At 34.5% G+C, this 24,467-nt stretch overlaps 1 protein-coding gene across 1 annotated transcript; it reads right to left on the bottom strand.

The window, feature by feature from the left end:
* Window positions 1-20,085: 20,085 nt before the first annotated feature.
* LOC141486129 (uncharacterized) lies at window positions 20,086-22,612 on the bottom strand. The gene is made up of 3 exons (XM_074183851.1): window positions 21,799-22,612; window positions 21,179-21,481; window positions 20,086-21,003 (listed from the first exon to the last, which is right to left on the bottom strand). Exons 1-3 carry the CDS (start codon window positions 21,907-21,909, stop codon window positions 20,776-20,778), a joined length of 642 nt encoding a protein of 213 aa, XP_074039952.1. The 5' UTR covers window positions 21,910-22,612; the 3' UTR covers window positions 20,086-20,775.
* Window positions 22,613-24,467: the final 1,855 nt, after the last annotated feature.

Below are 24,467 nucleotides of genomic sequence, written 5' to 3'. Positions count from 1 at the left end.
ATAAAAAATATTACAAGAGATGTAAGATGGTAATTTTCATCTATCTCCTTGCTGAAGTTTTCCAATTCCCGAATTTTAGGAGAAAGGTTCTTCATGTGAGCAGATCTCTCGTTGAACTGCAGCCATTTGTTCAGACTCCACTTTAAAGAGAGAGACTTGCTCTTCCAGTTCAACAAGTATGCCCCTCTTCGCTATATATTCCGTTCCAATTTCATTGTAAACGTGATATATCTCTAAAAATTTGTCTCTCCTGGATCTCATAAATGAAAACCAATCATCTGATTTTTCGGGGTCAAGCGTTGGGGGCGGTGTAGATCCTGGACTAACATCCTCGTATTCAGGATTGATCACTTGAACCTGTGAAATAAATAGTAGGGATCGACCGATACCGATATTTATATCGGCCATCGGTGATATTGTGGTGGGCCCCTATGGTTTGATGTTTTGGGACACTTACCATAGGTGAAGAATGAACCACGTCGCCAACCTGATTTTATACCGTGGCCCAAACCGGCCGACTTTCATACTCAGAGATCGTTCAAATTCACCCTCTCAACGATAAGGGAGCTGTGTTGCCAGAGAAAGATGTTTTGGGAAAATTCAAAAACGACTTGAGTATGCCACAATAATAACTTCCTGTTTGGAATCGAGCGGCTGTTCCCAAACAGGTAGGAGGTTTCTTTGGTTAACTAGATGTTTGTTATAAACCTACTGAATGACAAACCAACGTACATTTTAAACATTTATTGAATAAGAATTAAACTGATATTGCAATAGTAAACACAAAAACAAAGAACATCAGGTGCATGTAATTATCTAAACGTATCATATCGGACAATTATCAATTAAAAAATAGAAAGTGTGTTCGCTAACATTACCTTCTACCAGTCTTACTTTAAGTAGCAGATACGCCGTCTTACTCGATTCTGATAACTCATAGCAGAAACGATACCAATATATAATCATTACTTTTCTCGCCAGTTCATGTACAAGAGACAGTGAGACATGTTTACCAATCATTTACAAGGATTCATTTTTCTGTAATTCTACAATGTCAAATTCAACAACAGGGAACATAATATCAATAGATCTTTAACATTCGAGTATAACAGTATTAATAAACAAATACACAACTTCAACACAATAAAAACCATGGCACATAAAATATTGAAATTCGCTATCATACCAGGGACTCTGTTCACCTGTACCGTAAACTGGGGTGAATAGGGACAGTTTTGAAGGTTTTTTGAAAATCCTGACCAATCGGACAACATTTTTCAAAATGTTTTTTTATGATATCATGGCATACGACCTAAAGTTACGAACTGACATACTGCATATGAACATATTTTTATTGGTTTTTATATATATATTTTTTAATGGGTGTCCCTATTCGCCCCCGTAGTGGGGTCAATAGGGACACGTCTATATTTCTTGTATACGTCCCTATTCAATACTTCTATGGGGCGAATAGGGACTTTGTATTTATTTTGAAAAGTTTTTAGGACATTATGACATCATTTTCAGGAAAAAAACTTTATTTCAAAATATATAAAAGTATCTCTTAAAGCTAAATTATGTCCTAAAGGTGTGCCTTCCTCTTCGAATATTTGGGGGAGGTAATACATCCACAACTTGCTCCCTGTCAAATTCACATTCATCTGGAACATCCGGAAATACATATATGGATGCCATTTTAGATGTCTGTCTTAGGAAAGTCCCAAGAAATTTGTTTGCTGCAATCTGTAGCACTTTGCCATAAAATACTTTGTCAACTCCTCTGTCATATTTGAATTTTACGCTAACCCAGTCACCTATTTTCAGCTCCTCAATTTTTTTTCTGTTGTCTTCTGAATTGCTTATTATTTTATTTTCTTCTTGTCCACCTACTACATCTTCAATTAGTTCGCCCTCATTTTCACCGGAATTTTCTCCTTCCAGATCACTCTGATGATCATCATCTCTAATTTCGTCAGCGTTATCACTCTGATGACCATCATCATTACTTTCGTCAGTATTAGTTTTGAAGTCGTCAGGACCAATGCTTCGACCTGGTGGAACAAGAAGTCTTTTTTTTCTATTTTTTTGGATTCTTCATTTCCATAGCGCATTTCTTGCAAAAATGTAGTGAGACTGTCATTTAGCGGAATATCCGGATTTTCTCTTGGTTCAAAAGTCTTTCAAGAACCCTGTGTCTGTTCAAAGGACACAAGCCTGACTTCTTAAAACCTGATAATATGGCGTTTTTGAGACCATCCTCTTTCTTCATTCTAATTAAAGTTTGATTTAGGAGTCCAGGAAATAATTTTTTATCAAACGGCTGATTGGTATTTTTTGCTTTGACCTTAGTTTGTTCTAAAACCGCTCTCCAATGGGTCTTAAGGGACCTAAAAACAGCAACGTCTAACGGCTGGGTTAAGTGGCTTGAGTTTGCTGGCAAAAATGAAAATGAGATGTTATTCTCCACGCAAGTCTGAACTACAGCCGGGGACAAATGTGAACTCAAGTTGTCCCCAATGAGGACTTTTTTCCCTTCAAAACGTCGGACATATGGCAAAACAATTTTTTGAAGCCAGTCAAGGAAGCAGTGTCCATCAATCCATCCTGATTTGCTTCTGTTATATTTTGTCCCTTGGGGACCACCTTGGATCCAAAGGTCATACAAATGTACCGCCTTGTATATAACATAAGGTGAAAGGAGTTCACCCGATGCAGTTGCAGCGAACATTACTGTGACTCCGGCTTTGGTCTGGTTCATGATCCGTTCGGGATATTTGCATCCCTTTTTGAAAATTAGCTTACGCCGCCCAGGATCATCCGATAGAGCAGACTCGTCGTAATTTATTATGAGATGAGGCGGTACATTTTCCAAGGTGGCACCAAGTTCTTCAAAGAAGGCGTTGATGTTTTCAGGACTTACAGCGGCCCTACTTCTCTTAATATTTTGGCATATTCGTTGTGAAAGCTGATTTCGATGCCTGTTGATAAAACTAAGTGCCCAATCGGACCCGGCAGATTGTCCTTGAACTTTGGTACGACTTTTCCCTCTCGCTCTAAATGATATTTTACAAAACAACGAATATCAAAAACGCTGAGCGGATAGCCCCATTCAGCGCACTTTTTTAAACATTCAACAAGTTTTATTTCTAAAGCTGTGGATAATGCTGTTTGTCCACCTTTCTTTCCAATTTCCAGGTTCGGTTTAGAACAATATCGATGCAGAGCGGATTTTGAAATTTTCCATTTCGCCGCTGCTGTTCTCAATGCCATCCCTCTTTGTACATCCAGAACTGCATTCCGAACGCACTCTGGATCAACAGAAGCATGTGTTCCAGCTTTGGGGTCCTTTTTGTATGTTCTGACCATTTTTGAACATCACCTGAATAGAAAAAACAACTTATTTACCTATTCGAAATGGTAGATATAGGTATTATCAAATACCTAACACTATAAATATTGGCACCGAACGATTCAAACGTATTCTTTGCTATGTCCCCATTCACCCCAATTTAGCCATGTGTTAGGTCTTGCTTTACAAAAAAAAATCATAACAATTCAATGAAAGCCTTAATCTCAAAGTCTAATATGACAAATTACTTACCAAATACAAATTCATTAACAGTTAGATTCACCGAACTGATAATAACAACCACGTGTTTCGTTCCGTCAACAGTTTGGAGGTTTTGATATTTTTGAAGAAAATGACAATTGACAGGCAGTGTTGCCAAATGGCCGTCTAATTTTTTTTGACGCCTTCATGTGAAACAACTGACAAATGACGAATGGCCCTTCTTTTGCCACAAACCCAATTTCAATATCTTTATTTTTATTGTATTTATATATATTTATACAATTATTGATTTTTTTGTCCCTATTCACCCCAGTTTACGGTACTATATTCTCAAATATACAAAACCAAAATGGAAATAACCCATAGCACAATTATCTCAAAAGGTATTTAAATAAACATCGTTTCGTAACGATGACATGGCATAATTTCTATGGACAACAAGGTATAAACATTACACACAATTCATAGTACATATTAGGTAGAAACATATATGCCAATTAAAATATCATTATATGTAAAGTTTTGCAATAACCATAGTATAGATATGATACACGACAACCATGGATTCAATAACTCTTCTTATCGCAATCATTTAAACACAGATATTTACGTAAAATAGAGTTTAGAGGAGGCTGTGACAACACCTTTTTATAAATCTTCGGAGATTGTTATAATCGATATAAAGTCTACAATTTAATTACCAATGAAAATTCGATCTTTCTTTTTGAATGATACTCACGTAAAAATGAGCTGTAATACATCATTTTTCCGTATTAATTTGCTGTTACTTTTCCTTGGGCCGGTTTATTCTAAGCTCGAAGAATTTTTCGGTTTTTGTTTATTTCGGCAATACTATCGGTGGTTATGAAACTTTGTTTCCAACTTATTAAACTTTTGTTACACGTAAATTCACTAACAAAGATTATTTTTCCATTTAAAGCGAAACTGACATTTCGCGTGACATTTTACTGACGGAGTTCACTTCAATTTCGCTGATTCGAACTAGACTGGTTACATTTTTATTATTTACTTTCACTGACGGAGATAACTTCTGTTCAACGGTTCAAACTAGACTGATTAACACTTCGCGTAAACTTATTACTGACGGAGATAGTTTCATCTTGACTGGTCAAACTAGACTGATTTACACTTCGCGTAAACTTATTACTGTCGGAGATAGTTTCATCTTGACTGGTCAAAGTATAGTCCGTTCATAATTTGTTGATAGCTCACTGCAAGTTTGGCCCTCATTAGAGAACTGAAATACAGAGAGGACAGCTAATATGATATAATTACTAAAACTGGCAGTTTAAGATGTTTTCGACTAACCCACCTTGTATCTGAAGAAATACAATACAGCTATGGCACTTTTAATCCGATTATGTAGGTATTTTGAGTGGAAATGAGTGACCAGCGTCGTAGAGTATATGATTAAAACATTATTTACTTTAAATAAATAAATATATTAATATTCTTAAACTGTAGGTACTGTAAACTGTATTTTTAATTTAAAAAAATTTCTTTATTTTATTCAAAAATAATAAGTTACTTGCAATTTGTAAAAGATACATTTATTTAATTAATACCTATTTTTAAATGATATAAACTACGATTACTTACAAAACTATTCAAATTCAAAATAAACAGGATCATCTTCGGAATCCGAGTCGTCTTGCAGGTTAATAATTAGCGGTTGTGTCTCTACAGTCGCATCAATTATATTGTCAAGATCCCACATTTTTTGTTCTTCTTCTATTGCATGTCTTACTGCATCTCGCCAATTTTGTTCTGTAATATGTTGTAAAGACTCATATAACAATTCACGTACAGCTTGTATTTTATATGACTTATTTTTTCTAGCCACATAGCTTTTCATTTGTGCCCAAATGAGTTCAATTGGATTTAATTCGCAGTGGTAGGGTGGAAGTCTAAGGACTGTGACGTTTCGTCTTTCCGCCATTTTGTCAACTATTTCTTAAACTTAGATTTGTGTTGCCGGGCAATTTTTAAAAGTTCTGCTTTAACCATTCCATCTTCGTAAGGCAGGGACTTATTCCGCAGCCAGTCAATGATATCCTGTTTCTTCCACGCAGTCGTTGGAAGTCTTTCAACTAGTCGTGAATGATAAAGTGCATTATATTCGGTGGTATATGTTCAATCATCACTCTTCGAAAACATCAGCTGTCATCTCCCCGTGATAGTCTTTTGTGCTTTTGGATTCAAATTCCAACAAACCATGCTTAGCAAATCCTTTTTCACTGCCAATGTGAGAAACTATTAATCTACTGCCTTTACCAGAGGGTGGGGAAATACCAGTAGACCAACCTTCCATAAAGGCTTGCCTGGAGCTTGATATATTTTTATCTGTCCAAATTTTTGTGAGAGTATGACCTGCGTTTACCCACGTTTCGTCCTGATAGTAAATTGGCCTTCCTTCAGCCCGAAATTTTCGTATAGATCTTAGATACTTTCTTCTCCAACATATTATCTCTTCCCGGTCAATCAAAAGTAATTTTCGGTCTGATTTCTCCCACCGGAAATTTAATTCTTTTAAAACTTGCCACAATTTGGTTCGTCCGACATGAGGCAAATCCGGGTCGTCTCTAACTTCTTGTAAAATTTTGTTTAAGTTGGATATTTCTTTTTTGTAAAAAAATTCGTGATTTTTCCTTCGAATACCATTTTTGGCAAATTCATCAATTTCAATAGGTTTTCTCCCCCTCTTTAAGTATTCGTTTGTATTTGGGTTAACTATACCTTTTTTTTTCTTTCTGATAGGAACCTATATATTGTTGACTCCCCTACGCCCGTCATGTTGGCACAACTCTTGATTATGTTCTGAACAGTGTTTGTGGGATTCTGAGAAACCAGAGCATCGTGAACGTTCAAAACAATAGTCTTCTCTCTTGGTGAATAGACAGACTTACTGACTGTACGCAACAGTACCGGTGTAAAACTTGATGATGTTGATGATGACGAAGCCATCGCAAGCAATCAAACAAAACAAGCAGGAACGAAAGGTACGTATATGTTTGTAGGAATATGAAAAAAAGTTACTCACGCACTGCACAAAATTCGCAAAATAAATATTAGAGACGTCAATTACTGCCGTAGACGCCGAAACACCAACGAGCCGTAAATTAAATGCGATTAAAAAATGTACAAAACCAAAAATTATTTTCGTTCGTAACAACTTCACCCTTTCAAGGCAAGTTTCGAATATAAACTGAAGTTTTATATTTAATGAATAAACACCTCAGGAACCTCCGCCTATGATTTTACGAGTTTTACGACCGTTTCATGACTTGGGCCCTCATTTTGTGCTATCGACAAATTATGAACGGACTATAGCTGGGAAGTGTTTTGATTTTAATTTTACCAGCCAGGAAAATACTCACAGGTGTATTTGAGGATACAGGAATATTTGTTGTATTACATGAGTATTGTTTTATTGTTGTTTTTTTCTCTTTCAGGAAAACCTTACACTTGAACAATTTTGGTCAATGCTGCTTTCTTTCTTACATGTTTATGCAGAGTTGATCACAGCAAATTTTCAAAAATGAATACATGTAGTTGAAATATCCGACATTTTTATAATTACTGCTGTATCTACTCTAATATTTATCATGTAATTAGGACTAGATGTCGGAAATTATTTTGATATTTCATGTTCACATTTTTACGAAGGTAATATAGCTGAGAAGTGTTTTGGTTTTCATTAGTGGTCCAACTTTGGAGGAAAATATTTTCTTGCAGTTGTATTCGAGGATACAAGAATATTTGTTTTATTTAGACAGGGATATTGTTTTATTGTTACTGATTTTTATTGTTTTTCAGAAAAACATTACACTTAACAATTTTGGTCAGTGGTGCTTTCTTTCTTGAATATTTATGCAGAGATGATTTTCATTATCACTTGATTATAGCAAATATTCGAAAATGAGTTGCTTGGAGTTGAATTCTCCGACATTATATAAGTTTTTCTGTGAGAAAATATATGGAATTCAGCCTCAATGATTTTGTTGAACTGGAATTTCAATACTTCGTTACTTAGTTTCTACTCCAATATTTACTGTCTACCTGAATTCACTGACGTTTTTCGCTTTTTTATTTGCATTATCACAATGCTGATGTGCATACTAATTTATGGAAATATATAAATAATTATTATTATTATTACCATGTATCAATTGAAGCCTTGGTGCAAGAAGGTGTTAACTCAATATTGAGGAATTATAGAAAAATCGATTTGATTAATAAAAACTGGAACTTTTTATCAACACATATGTCAATAATATTTTTTGCATTACATGGCAATGAAGTGCTTTCGAAAATCTTGTGGTGGGTATAGTTGCTTGAATTAATGTCCACGGTTCCAGAAAAATTGGAAATACTGAAAAAAAATGAGTTGACACCTTTTTCCGAATTCCTCATAACCAGTAAAGTGATTTCAAATTAAACAAGAAAGTCGTAAGTGAATAATTCTATTGTTGAAAGCATTTTTCAAAATAACTCAGATGTAGCACGTTAAGAATAATAGTTCTTTCAGTTTTCTCCTCTTGTTAGATTATGATAAAATCCTCTGAGGTTTTTGGGAATAAATGTTAGCTGTTCCTGAATGTTATCGAATTTTTTGGTGCAATAGCCTTAATTTTATCAATCGTTAAAATGGTATCATCGTTCCTATTTCTGATCGTTTTTATATTTTTCCTGATATCAACTTTACTCCAATCTTTTGCTTCATTGAAAGAGTATCGACATTTAGTTATTCCGAACTCCTCGATCTGGATCCACCACAACTCTCTAAATACAACTTTTTCATTCATTCATTCATTCATTATACAGATATAAGAATAATATAGAAAAATATTATGATACACGAATAATAGAATGCAAATGTAGAGAGAAAGATGAAAAATATTACAAGAGATGTAAGATGGTAATTTTCATCTATCTCCTTGCTGAAGTTTTCCAATTCCCGAATTTTAGGAGAAAGGTTTTTCATGTGAGCAGATCTCTCGTTGAACTGCAGCCATTTGTTCACAGTCCACTTTAAGGAGAGAGACTTGCTCTTCCAGTTCAACGAGTATGCCCCTCTTCGCTATATATTCCGTTCCAATTTCATTGTAAACGTGATATATCTCTAAAAATTAGTTTCTCCTGGATCTCATAAATGAAAACCAATCATCTGATTTTTCGGGGTCAAGCGTTGGGGGCGGTGTAGATCCTGGACTAACATCCTCGTATTCAGGATTGATCACTTGAACCTGTGGAATAAATAGATGTGATGAGTAATAGATGTCGCGTTTGAGTAATGATAATTACCTGTTGGACTGATGTAGAAGGTCCTGCTACGACTTCCATCTCTCTCACTTTTATCGACTTGTCTTTATCCCTATTTTCATGTTTCATCGTGTGCCTCCTTCTAGATGGCGACTTCAAGCTGGACTTTTTAGACTTCTTCGCCTTCTTCATTACCTTTTCTTCACCCTCCCTTTTTTTATTTTACGTCTCTCAATGTCCTCATCCGAACTGATCTGATTGAACTATATGAAGATACCATATTCTTCGAATACGTTTCCTCCGTCTCTAATATATTAGTCACAACATATTGTGATGAGTTCGGAAGTGGCTCATCGAGATTCGGGCTGTAAGTCGCCATCACATTATCAAAGTTGGAATGGTTGTCATTCATCTCCACGTAGTTTGGATTGAATTCATTTAACCCTTTGAGCCCCAAATTGAGATTTCAGAACTATTTTAATAAACATTTATTGAAAACTTCCATAATAGTGTATTACGGAACCCTCCTTTTTCTATATCACCTGGTTGGCCTGATTTCAATTGGTGACTCTGAGGAGACGGTTCCCATACTTTCTGACCAATCTAAATACCCTCTCTACAGTTCGGGAGCGGTTATACTGGAGATGATTATTGGGTAATTCGAAACGTCATAAGTGTGTAATAAAAGCTTGATTCACTTGTTCAGAATCGAGCGGTAGTTCCTGAACAGGCGAGTTTTATGGATAACTAGGTGTTAAATTACGAACCTACAGAAACACATGTCGAGTACATTTTAACATTTTATTTAAAACTATAACTAAAGAACAACATAGACTTTAACACGTTCACTGCTGATTAGAGACGTATATAGGACTCCAGGAGGTTTTTTGCTAAATAAAAATGCTCTAGGCAAATACCAACATGAACTTTACATTTTTTAATAAAAAAAGCCTAAGAATGACGTCAACAGGGCCATGACGTCTTTAGACGTCGTCAGCCTCCCATGACAAAAAAGTATGCCAAGGGCTGATGACGTCTAAAGACGTCATGTGTGTATTCACTATACAAACATACCAAATAATATACATTTTGGAAAATAGTTATTGAAAAAATATTTTTCATAAAATACACATATTATATGTAAACAGAACGAGACTCAGATCCTTATTCTAATATTTCCTGAAAATGAATTTTCGATACTAACATCTTACATAGTATACCTTATATACTCAAAAAACAAAAATGCAACTCAAAATATGGTAAAATAAATATATAACAAAAATAATTTAATTATTCATATGAAATATAGAAGAACACGGTTCTAAACAAAGCGCTGGCGTTCCAGGACAAGCTGGGCAGTGGTAAACTGTCTCTTTTCTTATCTTATTTTTGTTACAAATCGTGCATCTTCTATGTGCATGTTTCTTTCCTTCTCCGGTTTGAGGATTTTTTTGTGTAATATGCGTTGCTAGCATTTGCCTTCCCTGATTATTTCGATCTTCTGTTTCAGGTAATAATTTTTCCAACAATTGTAGTCTATAATCATGTAATGAACTTCTTGGACTCACATATTTTTTATATAATAAAAAAGAATTGATCGGGCTCATGTATATTATATGTACACCCAGTTTCTTATACCATCGCATAGTCTTCCTCTCACATGGGTAGTATGCCATCATTTGATCTTTTCTATCAATTCCTCCCATGAAATTATTGTACTGTAAAACAGCTTCTGGCTTTTTCACTTCTTGTTTCCTCTTGTTGAAATAATTCACCAAATTATTGTCGAGATATAAAAGACGTCTCTTTTGTCTTTCCACTTGGCAATCATCACTCCATTTGAGTAGCGGGCAATTGTCTCGCCCTTTTTTAATCTCGCCTCCTTCACATCTTTAGGGTTACTTTCCTATCCACTCTTATTGTCCCCGTACAATAAGTTTTTCTGGTCAGCAATTGAGAAGCCAGCTCATAGGAGTTATAATAATTATCCATATACAATGAATGTCCTACATCCAATTTTTGATCCATTAGACTCAGTACTACGTTGGCGGCATGACCTTTGCCACCAAAATCATCTAAAGTACCTATATAGACGGCAAACTTTTGAACAATGCCGTCAGGCTCGGTAAGAAGGTATAATTTGACGCCATATTTATGCCTTTTATTTTTTATGTATTGTCGGAAACTTAGCCTTCCCCGCCACGGTACCATTAATTCATCTAAAGACAGCTCTTTACCTGGCTAATAAAAGATTACTCATCCTTGAATTGAAATAATCAATGAGAGGTCTAATCTTATATAACCTATCAGTAGGTTTTTCCTGACCAGGTAAAGCATTTCTTGAAAAATGTAGACATCTGAAAATTAGCATGAATCGATCTCTACTCATGTAATTTTTGAAAGCAGGTAAATTGAACAACCGATGAGTCTTCCGATAGTCTTGAAGTCTATTCAACTTGATTGTGCCTGAATGAAGTAATAATCCTATGAATATTTTAAGTTCTTCCACAGTAACATCCTTCCAGGCCGTTATGCGTGATTTTTCTTTCGTTCCAGCCGAAAGAAAAACTTCTTCGGCATAAATATTGGTTTCTTCAGTAATTAGTTCAAGAAGTTCGTCAGTAACCAACAAATTGAAAAAATCTAGTGGCGTGTTTCCTAAAAATGCGTTCTTCGAGTTTTGTGAGGAGAAATATGCATAATTTACTACACAATGCAATATATTAATACTTCACAAAATTAGAACTCACCATCAGGTTGAATCAAGGGCTCTCGTTGCTTAGAAAACGGTATAACTGTTGGAATATGATTTGAAAATGTTATATTTTTAGGAGTGATTAATTTTTTGGGAAAGAAAGTTTTTGGCTTTCTACTACTCCATCTGATACAAAAAAATGGATGAGAGAATCTTCCAAAGAAAGGAAGGATTAATCAATTTGAAAATAAGTAACTCTATACATGGATGTGTAGATCATGCAAAGAAGTAACTTTCAGACACAAACCGAAAGAAAGTCCTCCTGAAACAGCTACTTTCATATAAACATTGAATTACACGAAAGAAAAAATTCTTTCGAAACAAATACTTCTATATGAACACTGAATTATACAGAAGATACTTTTCTCTATTCAGTTTGTATATATATATCTGATTCCTATTCCTCCACGAATGTTCGATATACAAACTGAATAGAGAAAAGTATCTTCTGTATAATTCAGTGTTCATATAGAAGTATTTGTTTCGAAAGAATTTTTTCTTTCGTGTAATTCAATGTTTATATGAAAGTAGCTGTTTCAGGAGGACTTTCTTTCGGTTTGTGTCTGAAAGTTACTTCTTTGCATGATCTACACATCCATGTATAGAGTTACTTATTTTCAAATTGATTAATCCTTCCTTTCTTTGGAAGATTCTCTCATCCATTTTTTTGTATCAGATGTTGGAATATCTTCTACAGAGTCCCATATCACAGTAGGTAAGGGCCCCTGAGGAGGTGGTCTCAGAGCGGCAGAAATCGTGGGACATCGAGGAGGAGAAGAAGGAAAAACAACTGGTGGAAAATCTAAGGCACTACTAGTAGTAGGATCATCACCGGTACAAATATCCCCCGGTTCTTCATCGTCACTGTTCTCGAACTCTGAGTCCGACTCTGCATAGTCTGGATCCTTAATATCGTCATCCGAATCCATCAAATACTGTAATAACTGTTCTTCAGTCAACGGATATCTATCACGTACCGAATTCACTTTTTGCTCATTTTTTGTTTTTTCATATCCGAAGGGTCTGGGCGACTTTCGTTCATGGTGAACTCGAACTGAGACAATGTTTCTTATACAGGGTATTCCATATCCGATGATCTATTAGAAGTATCTAGAAAACAATAAAAGATGAGAGGTTCAAATTTTGGTTACCGATGTAGATGGTTGTGATCTATCGTTTGAAAATATTTTCATCTCCGCATTGTTGCCACATCTACATGTAACAGACATCAACTTGGAAATAGAACACCCTATATATTATATATATTTTGAATTCTGCATCGAATTCCAAATAAGTTTTGTGAACCATGTTCTATACCTATCTCTCACCGTTTTTAAAATATTAATTATTTTGTAATTTTTTTTGGCCAAATCACGGTTATTTTATTATTTAATATCGCATGAATTAACTGATAGACCGAACTCCAATTCTGGCAACATTGAGATAAGTTATGGTGGTTTTTATTTCAGAACAAAACTCAAATCTTATTTTATACAGAGTGTCTGAAAAATACGTCTCAATTGGTATCTTTGATAAACGACCATAACTAATTATTTTCAAATGGAACACCTCATATATTATATTATTCAATTTTCGAATTCAACCAACCAATGTGAACAACTTTGATCAACTATGTCCTATACCTATCTCTAACCCTTTATGAGATATGAATTATTTAAAAAAAATTGCTCCTATGCAAGCATGCAAGCATATAATTTCCAATAAAATTAAAAATCAAGTGCATCAAATGACAAACAATCAAAGCTAGATTTTTGGAGGTTTCATTTTCTGGTGGTTACATTTGATACTGAATTATCCCTCCCTAATGCTTGCCTTTCACCTAAAAACTTCGATAGATCGACGTCATAACCCTTTATGAGATATGAATTATTTTATAATTTTTTTGCGTCTTTACAAATATAACATTTCAAATACAAAATTCGGTAAAAATGTATTATTGAACACATCAAATGATAAATAATAACTTCATATTAGTTCAGAAAGGTTTAATGGAATACATCAATGGACCTTCATAGTGGGTGTAAGACAAACATTACTATCGGGTTTTCCAATAAGGACAACTTTTTTTGTAAATAAAACGCAAACCATTTGAGATATTTCCAAAACTTTATTACCGACTTGAAATACATTCAAAACATTTATGAATGGAACTCGACTTCGTTCATATGGCCACCGCGGGCACGTCGGCAGCGGTCGATTCGTTGGACCCAATTTTGAATGACTCGGTCACACATTTCGGCCGGAACGGCCGCTATTTCGCGTCCAATGTTGGCTCTAAGTTCTTCCAACGTTGTCGGCTTGTTGGCATAGACCAATGATTTGACGTAGCCCCAAAGAAAAAAATCTAGAGGCGTTAAATCGCAAGAACGAGGCGGCCAATTGACTGGTCCATTTCTTGAGATAACACGCTCGCCAAACTTACTCTTCAATGAATCGATTGTAACGTGCGCTGTGTGACTTGTGGCACCGTCTTGTTGAAACCACATGTCATCCAAGTCCATGTGTTCCAATTCGGGCCAAAAATAATCGGTAATCATGGCGCGATAACGATCGCCATTCACAGTAACGTGACGATCGTTATTGTCGACAAAAAAATATGGCCCAATGACGCCGCCGGCATGCAAAGCGCACCAAACAGTAATTTTTTGTGGATGAAGTGGTGATTCGTGAAGCACATGTGGATTTTTACCAGACCAATAACGCATATTTTGCTTATTGACGAACCCATTGAGCCAAAAATGAGCTTCGTCACTGAAAATGATTTTGCGATGAAATTCATCATCTTGGTGCATCTTCTCCAGAGCCCAAGCGGAGAACTTACGTCGACTCAAATGGTCCCTCGGCTTCAATTCTTGAATCAGCTTAATCTTGTATGGGTGTAAACCCAGATCCTTACGCAAAATTCGCCATAAAGTGGTCTTGGCGATGCCCAGTTCTTGAGAACGCCGCGGAATCGACTGATTTGGATCATTTGCTACGGACGCCTTAACGGTAGCGATATTTTCGGAACTTCGACCAGCCCGTTGTCTCACTGGCACGACAGCATCACACAATGAATATGTAGACTCAAATTTTTGCACTAAACTTGTTATTGCTTGTCTACTGGGGCGAGAATTACGACCGAAAATTGGAGTTAACGCTCTTAAAGTTGCGGTCACCGACTCCGAATTTCGGTAGTACATTTTTATAATTTCCAAACGTTGTTCGTTCGTGTACTTTACCATAATGAAAATGTTAAGTTTACTGAAACAAAAGAAAGCAACAATTAGATGATTAGTGAAATAGTGCGTTCACAATTTAAATTCAAAGTTGTCAAGTAATTGGAAAGCCCTTTATTTCGACAGAACGAACACTGTTCAAAATTAAATTGACAACCAATTGAATTGACAACCAAAATAATTCTAAAAACCAAGAGATGGTATTGTGAAACTAGCTTCGCAATTATTTGATATTTGATACTGACATGACAAAAATTCAGTAGCTCGGGTGCTTGAAATGCTGGCCATTCACTTGTAAACATTGATGGATCGATGTTAAAACGTGATCAGTCGTGGCTCTGCGGATTTCCGACGGGTTGAATTCCTCGAAGGCCCGTCTAACCCGATCTTTCAGTTCCTGTTTCGTATGGATCGGTGTTCTATATACCTTTTTTTGATTTTTCCCCTGAGGTAAAAATCTAAGGGAGTCAGATCCGGTGATCGAGGCGGCCAAATCCAAGGATCCAAACGTCGTATCCACCGATCTTCGAACATATCGGTTAGTTCACTACTCACTTCACTTGTGCAATGTCCAGGAGCTCCATCCAACTGATACCAACAATTCCGAGACAAGTTCAGCGGCAAATTGTCCAAAAAATCACTCACAGTCGATTTCAGAATATCTAAATATTTTTCGGAATTCAACTTTTCTTCATAAATGCAAATAGAAACTTTATCATCCATGATCATACAAAAAACATTAAAACTGAATTTTTGTTGGAATCCCCTTTGTCTGATGAAATGAGGATTTTCTGATGCCCAGAAGTGATTATTTCGACGATAAAATATTCCCTCGCGTGAAAATTGTGATTCATCAGTCCATATAATTTTTTTCAAAAAGTTTGGATCTTCGTATGTCCATGTCAGTGCCGTATTCGCACTGTATATATATATATATATATATATATATATATATATATATATATATACATATATATATATATATATATATATATATATATATATATATATATATATATATATATATATATATATATATATATATATATATACATATACATACATACATACATACATACATATATATACACAGTGCTCGATTTCTAGAAATTGAGGTACCGGAACTACAACCTGCCGAGACTTATCACCCACCCCCTTCTATTATATATCATTCCATCACCACAAAACAGTGTTTGCCTGTGTAAAGAATTAGGTTCTTGAAAGGAAATAAGAAGACTTTATAGAACTCAAACTTCTTTTATTAACATAAATAGAAGTAGAGCAATACAGCGTTACTTTTTGTATTCGGATTCTTTTTAAAATACAGTCCAAAACTTTAACTTGTTTTCATCGTATTTCTTTTCTCTTGATCTCTCCTTACTATTGACAGCTAGCGCTGAGTGGTGTCCAGAAACAAGCCAAGTGTCAACGTACTTTTCTGGTTGAAACAGCTGGAGAGGAGGTCCATTTATTTTTACAAACAACAGGCCAGGCACCGTTGTAATTTTGAGTGACGATCTCAGAGGTGTTATTATTAAATTCATTTGAGAAAACCCTCTTTCACATTCACTTGATGAAATGGCAACCGAGTTGATCGATTGCTCGAGCCGACAGAGGCTGTCTGGTAACGTTCTGGAGTAGATATATTCTCGGAAACCCGTTATTAACTGTCTTTCGTTAAGCTTAAACCTGGAAGCAAGTTTCCTCATTTCGTTTTCTCCGAACGTTATTGGGATGTCTTCAGGCCAGTTTCTAGTGTCCATAACTTTGAAAGTTTCTGCTAACTTACTGTCTTTTTCATTTAACAGTCTCGCTTCAATAGACGTTTTCAGTGCTCCGTTAAATTTTACCGGGTTCATCGGTTGGTCGTTTACTCGACCAGCTTTTGTTTGGAGAGGAACACTGAAAAAAGACAAGTTGTCAACTGCTTCTTGGGCCATTTTAGAGTATAAACCAGGAGTTGTGTTCCTTTGAATAAAGCAACTACTATTTGCATAGCTCAAATCTGCGTTGCAATGCTGTAAAGCTTCACTTAGTTCTGAAAGCTCTTGTAAAGCGTCAGTCATCAAACCCAGGTCTAATATGAAATTTGTATCTGTGATTTTGTTGAGGAGGCCTGAAAAAGTACTTCTTTCTTTGTTGTCTCTAGTTGTATCATTTGAAGCTTCTTTGAAGTGTTGTACTAACGCCTCGTAGGACTCCCATACAGCTGAGACAGATCTGAAACTAGATGCGACCCAACGGGTGCTCAAAACTCTTCCAATTTTAAAATTTCTGCCTCTAATAGATTCGCACAGTTCCGGAGTTCCCTACTGTTCTTTGGTGAGGCGTGATAGACAACATAGAGTTTATCAATAAAGGATTTGAATCTGCTTACTCCTGAAACAGATTTAATAACGTCTGAAACTGACAGCTCAAGTCTGTGGTTTGCACAGTGCCAGACAATAATAGAAGGGAATTTTCGACAAAATAATGCCCAAATTCCTTTGCGTTTTCCGAGCATGGTAGCACCACCATCACAAGTTAAGCTTGTCAAGTTATCGCTTAAAAACTGCTCAGATAACCCATTTGAATGAAGGCAGTTCATTAAAGAGTCAAATACTTGTTCAGCGGTAACGCCATCAAGTTCTACCAGATCCAGAAATACGTTAGTGGAGCCACACATACCAGTTTTTTTCAAAGAACACCGGACGTATACAATCAAACTTGACTTATTACTTAAAGAAGTGGATTCATCAATTATCAGACCAATTTTTGTCTCATTCTCAATAATTTCACTTACAAATTTTTTCTTCATTTCCTTACTGATGTGCAAAGCAATGTTAGCACAAGCTTTGTCAGAATGTAAAATGCGACCCATGTTAATCCCGTTAAGTTCTTGCAAATCTATTTCTGTTTCAAAATCATTAAAAGATTGATTTTCTTTAACAACCTTGTATGCCATTCGAAATATTTTTTCGGTCACTTCTTTTTCCTGGGAACGCTGTTTCAAGATATTTTTCTCCAATGCTCCGTCTTTATCTTTTTTATCTGCTGCTTTATGGCCAGCACTCTTTTTGTGGTCATGAATTTTTTTCCTTAATGAAGTTTGTTTTTTCTCTTTTGTGTCTCCATAACTGTCTATCTCACCATTTGCCCATTCTTTTGAAATTTTCATGCCTGTTTTTTTCTTTACAGATAAGATCCCAACTTCCTTACAAGTCCTACATCCTAACATTCCATTTTTAATAAACAGCCAGTCATATCTTTTGCAAAATTCTGTTTTTTGCGAGTTATTCCAACAATCTGGCAAGTCATTGTTGCATTCTATCTGCTGTTCTTTTTCTTTAGTGGGTTTCACAATAATTTCAAATCTGGTTACCTTTTCACTGGTAGAAGATGGTTGTGACGTCGATGAAATCTGTTGTTCATGGTTGTCTGGACATGCAACAGTTCGTTTAAGTCTTTTACTGTCACCCGAAGACGAAAAGTAATCTGTTAATTTTTTGTTCATTTTACTTCACAATAAACACTTCACTAACTTCAATAGACCACTACTACTGAGCGAATGCGTAATACGACCACAGAACACCCTATCTATACAGAAGCGCAACTTGAACGGCGGCACTTTGATCTTTTGGGGTCAATTTTTCGTTACCTTGATTTAAAGCTTGGCTTGTATATTGTCATTTCTAGGCGGTAAATTCAAACTGTCGGTTGATATACATTTCAAGTGATACCCTTTGTGTACTTTCTAATCTTAGCATTTCTGCTTCTGAAGTGAAATTTGGACAGTTTCAATTTAATTTGAAGATACGGCCCTAGGAAGTTCTAAATATTCCAGAACATAAAGTTCTTTTACCAAATTGGTCTTGAGGCTTCTTTGTTGATTAGCAGTCTACATTCATTATTCTTTAGTAAATAAACTCTTTTTGCACGTTTATTAACAGTACGTGAAGTAGATATGAACAACAATCACCTCTTATTTTGGTATGAGTGCAAAATACCAGTAGGCCTACCTATTTTACGGCCGATTGCACCGACTTTTTATTATGGGAGCGTTAAGCTAATGGGACATTAAAGGTTCGTTAACGCCCTTTAGCGTTTGCACCACAGTTTAAGAGACTATTAAATACCTATTAAGAAACCCTTACTTAACTCGCCAAATTTTCTCCTTTAAACATACGTTAGCGGTTCATTAACTTTGTAAGGTTAGGTTTCTTCGTATTTACTCGCTTCTTTTAATATTGCCATTGTTTACCTTTCAAAAATAATGGATTATATTAATGTTTTGGGAAATGATTTAATTGAAGATATTTAGGAAGATGACATAGAAGTTGTAGACTTCCAAGATTTTGGGTTTCCACGCAGGTTAAATGAGCGACCCAATTATTATGAGGAACTGAGTGACTTGGACTTTTTTAGAAGGTTCCGGCTAACAAAACCTACAGTAATGCAGCTTTTGGAGATGATTGAAAATGAACTGGAGTACCCTGATTATAAGTAAAAGATATTTTTCATTTATTTATTGCCTGTTGCTATTTATAAAAATGCCAACTTAAAATTAGGCTGTGATTTATATAATTTATTTGTAATATTGCTATTTTTTAGAAATAACAGTCTATCACCTATGAATCGGCTACTGCTTACATTAAGATTTTATGCTAGTAGTGGGCAGCTCATTCAAGTGGCTGATTTCATGAATGTGCACATTTCAACTGCATGCAGGATTGTGGCTTATGTAATTAGAACTATAGCATACCTTCGACCACAAAAAGTCAAGATGCAAGAGCCACAAGAATCAGTTACTGCACAAAATAAATTTTATGGAATTGCTGGATTTTCTAAAGTTCAAGCTTTAATAGATTGTACTCACGTAAAGATCCAATCACCTGGTAATATATTGTTCCTATCTAAATTTAGGTATATAGGTATAGATTTGAGAGAAATAGCAATTAATAATTTTCAGGAGGCCAAAATGCTGAAATATACAGGAATCGAAAATCATTTTTCTCCATTAATGTGCAGTGTCTGACAGATGCAAACTTAAAATTTTTGGATGTGGTTGCACGATGGCCTGGTTCAACTCATGATGCCACAATTTTTGCAAATTCAGCCATCAGGGCAAGATTCGAAGCAGGACATTTCCCAGGATGTGTGATTTTAGGTAGATATCACTTGTACCATGTATCGCATGTACCAACTAAAAGTTTTGTAGCTCAACTATTTTTTATTTTTTTATTTCAGGGGATTAGTGGTTATCCTTTAAAAAGTTACCTGCTTACACCATTAGCAAATCCTGCCACGCAAGGGGACCACTTGTACAATGAGGCGTTAATTAGAACAAGGAATGCCATAGAAAGGACCTTTGGGCTATGGAAACGTCGATTTCCAGTTCTTGCATATGGACTTCGCCTAAAAATTGAGACAGTTTTAGCCATTATAGTAGCTACTTCTGTTCTTCATAACATGGCAAGGGATATGAATGAACCTGAGCCACCAGTACCAGAAGATCTCAATGAGGATGAGTTAAACTATCTTATCAATACTCAACAAATTCAAATGGATAACCATGAAAATGTGGGTGTGAATTATACTCAAAATGAAATAATTCGTTATTTCAATATGTAAAAAATTTTAGTATTCAATAAAGGTTCAGATAAAAACTCCTTTTTTAGTATTTCTTTGGTCATTTGACGAGATCTGTAATTATCTCACTTTGTCAGCAACATTTTTGTTAAAAATTCTTAGACTAGACATGGTCAATGTAAATGTTTTTGGTCATTCTTGTTTTAAACAAGTAATTGAAATTTGTAAGGTTTTCACTAAGAAAAGTTACACTTAAGTCATGCTCAGTGATTTTAAATCACATATTTATAAATAAAAGATGTATTTTGGTCATTTTTTTTATTGAAATCAATAACAAAACGAACGTGTCAATCTTAAAACTATATTGACATTTTTCCTAATTGTTTTTCCTTAATTTTAATATCCAGTGCCAGACTTTTCATTTTTAAGTCATGTTCCTTTTCAGCATGCAATCTCTCCCTTTCTAATTTATGTATTACATGATTTGCTATAATATCTTTCTTATCTGCCAAGTCATTATATTTTTGGGCTAAGCTGGAGGATGCAAGGGATCTTACCACTGTTGCTGTTGGTCTTCTTCTATGTCCCTACGATTAAAAAGGTATTATAAACAAATAAAATTTAAAAAAACTATTGGTGTGAGAATATAACGAATCAAAAATAATATATTTTTAATACTGCCAGCCTTGTATGTTAAATGTAATTTCCATGTGGAAGGATTTCGAAAAGAATAACTTTGGAAAAAGTAATATTTATACTCACTCTCCTGTTCATCCCTCTTCCACGTTCAGCATCTATTCTTGATCTTACAGGCACATCTTTTTCATCTTCTTTACTCTCCATAACAATAATGTCTCTTCTAGGTTCATGTTTAGCCTTCTTCACTTCCATTTTTTCTAGTAATACTGGATTTAGGGGCCTTTTTAAATCATTAACATTGTAAGTTTCCCAGTTATACTTTATTGTTTCAATCTCCTCCGATTTTTGAGACTGATCTTTCTGAGAGTCTCTTATTTGGATTTTTTCATATTCCTGATCTTGAATTTCAACTTCAGATTCTTGTTCCTAAAAGTAATAGAAATGTAAATCAACAAATTATTTTACTTTAATCCCAATCCAATGTATTAGAACTAAGCATGTTTTAAAACGAAGAACATTATATTTCATTAACAGAAAGCACTGTAATATGAACTGTATTTACTAGGTACTAGCACAGAAATCAAGCACTAAAGTACAATCTTACGTCAGTTTATTCAGAAGTAAAACAAAATTTCTAATTCTAACATATGTAAGTCAAGCTTTTATGTAAAAATAACCAACTGGATGGACTTGAGCTTTAAAATGTGTGCAGGTGAATAATGCAAAAAACTGTATTTCCTTACCAGATTTTCAAAAACATATTCTATTTGAGTTTGCTTCCTTGGTGATCCAACACTTGTCACACTGTCAGAGTCAAACGGATTCAAATACCCATCCACTGTGAGTGGATCCATTGTGGCAAGCACCAACTTTTCTTCTATATCGGGTGGAGGTGGACCACCACCAGTTTTCAAACATTCCTGTCTGACTTCTGCTCTTCTTTTTCTTACATTCTGTCGTCTATTTTCATAACATCTTTTCAGTTGATCAACCGAACGGTTATTGAAGTCACCACTTGTAGAATTAAATTCTTGGCAAATTTTTGTCCATGTTTCATTTTTTTCTGAATTGACTACTGCGTTAGTTTCTTTATTTTCTATTACATTTTTATAATTTAGGCAAATAGAAAAAAGTAAATTTTTTTTCCCTAGGTGTAAAATTTACTGCTCGAATCCGCTTTTTCTTTCCTTTGTCCGCCATCACACAACAAAGAACAAACTTTAAATCACAATATAAAAAATACTTTTGGAGTTTATGTTTATGATGAAGTAATCAACTGTCGATTTTCTCCAGAAATAACCAAACTCACAGAAAATCCCTACATATGCTCCACGTTGCCATATTGTACTGTTAATTAATGGTCCTTTAGTAAAATCTGGTTTGTAAATGTATGGTGCAACTCATTTGAAGTTAAGAGACCAATAAAAGTTAAGAGTCCCTTTGTTAATGGTGCCATAAGAAAAAGTTGGTGCAATCGGCTGTTAATGTTCAGATTTTTTATCAACTTGATTTTGCAGGAACGAACGTTTTTAACTACTCTGTTCATACTTTATCTGATATTAATGAAAATTATCAGCACAAAAACACCAGAACCTCAAAAAACAACTTTATTGTACCAAATATATATATATATATATATATATATATATATATATATATATATATATATATATATATATATATTGTTATAAATATATAAAATTAGAAGAGTATTTATGATTTAATTAATTTGATTATTGATTGTTATTCTGATAGTTCAAATAATTTGAAAATTTTCTGTGATATCAAAATTCTTAGTGCTCCGGCAGATACCTGTCCTTACCTCTCTATTCTTCAAGGTTGCTCAGCTCAATCGAAGCTCATGCAGCTCTCTTTCTCAGAGTAGAGTTCTTGGAAAGGTGTTATAAATATAATTTTGTATGTCTGTGTTTTTGAATATAAAGCTTTGTCTCAAAGTTAAAAAAATATATAATGAATGTCAAATTTTTGTAAATGTTTTGTCAAACCAAACTTAAATTACCCTAAAACTGCGACAAAATACCTTATGCTAAGAAATATTCCAATAAAAGTTAAATTTGAAACAAAAATATTCTTAGAATAGTGTTCCGTACAGTTAAATTCACGTGTAACGGCAAATTAGTTACTTGAAAACTTAAGATGTCTGTGATTCATACGTGGGAAATGATTCTAAAAATATCTGTGCTAAATGTCAGTGAATTTTTCAAATTTTCCTAATATTAAATCCAATAATAGTTCATGTAAATAAAATGATGAAGTTCGTTAATAAATAAAAGTTCAGAAGTTGTGATTTTCACACTGGAAGTTCCTTGTGACTGGAAAACTTTTGATTCGATTTGGAGGTTATGAATTGTTCAAGATTTTCAAAATATGTATTCTTCTTATGGATTGGGAATTATAAATAATATTGTAATACCTCAAAACTGGTACAGCTTCCCTGGATTGGTTTTCCCTTGATTGGAATTTTGAATTCTTCCAGACACTCTAAAATCTCCAGTAAGTATCCTTTCTTGTTATTATTATTTATACTCTGGCTCCTATTGATGGATTTATATTGATAAGAACATGCAAAACGGCCTTTTCTCTTTCTTTTCCTTTTTTTAATTTCTAACAGCTCTTCAAAAAATTCGCGTCTGGACAATTCAAAAGCTTCTCTCCTCTCCTTATTGATTCACCCCTGGCAACCAGACAAAATTTTCCTGCCTACTGCTTTTCATAACAATAATTTTGAAATTTCTTCAATTTTGACACTTTTCACTGTTCACACATATTATATTTAAGATTTCTGTTTCCCAATTTTCACTAATACTAATAATGATTAATTTTGATTACATTTCATCACATTTTGTTTTCAATTTTTCTAATTTTGAATCCAAAATTCATCATTTTTCAGAAGTTAACACCTCCTTTTCAATTTATCAATCTGATTGGCTACTCTTTAGTTGCATCCAAATCATGTACTGAGTGTTCTTATAATTTTTCAGATAAAATTCCTAATGTCAGTGTTAATTGAATTTTTGTTATTAATTTGTAGTGTAAATCTGTTTTATTGTATGTTATTATGTTGTATTAATGTCTTTACTGTTTTCAGTGTATTTATCCCGATGATTGATGGTTTCTGGTTAGTTGTGCTGTTTGGAAATGATCTGAAATACTCTAATACTGATAAGTCACAACTTTGCCTGATCTGGGCATGAACATTACTCCAAATTATACAGATAAGAATTTGAATAAAGGTAAAGTATCTGGCTTTCTAATAAAATTAAAAATCTAAGAATAACTTCGATTTTCACAAACTTTCAACACTGAACTAACAAAATATGTGAACTTTTAACATCAAATTAATAATAATATGAAAAACTTTTAACATCGAACTATAAAATAAATGCAAACT

Source organism: Leptinotarsa decemlineata, unplaced genomic scaffold (genome assembly GCF_025532065.1).
Source record: "Leptinotarsa decemlineata unplaced genomic scaffold, Ldec_3_MD MMD2_tig00026347_RagTag_RagTag, whole genome shotgun sequence".
Lineage (NCBI taxonomy): Eukaryota > Metazoa > Arthropoda > Insecta > Coleoptera > Chrysomelidae > Leptinotarsa > Leptinotarsa decemlineata.
Note: the sequence above shows the minus strand (reverse complement) of the source record. Positions and strands in the feature narration are given on the sequence as shown.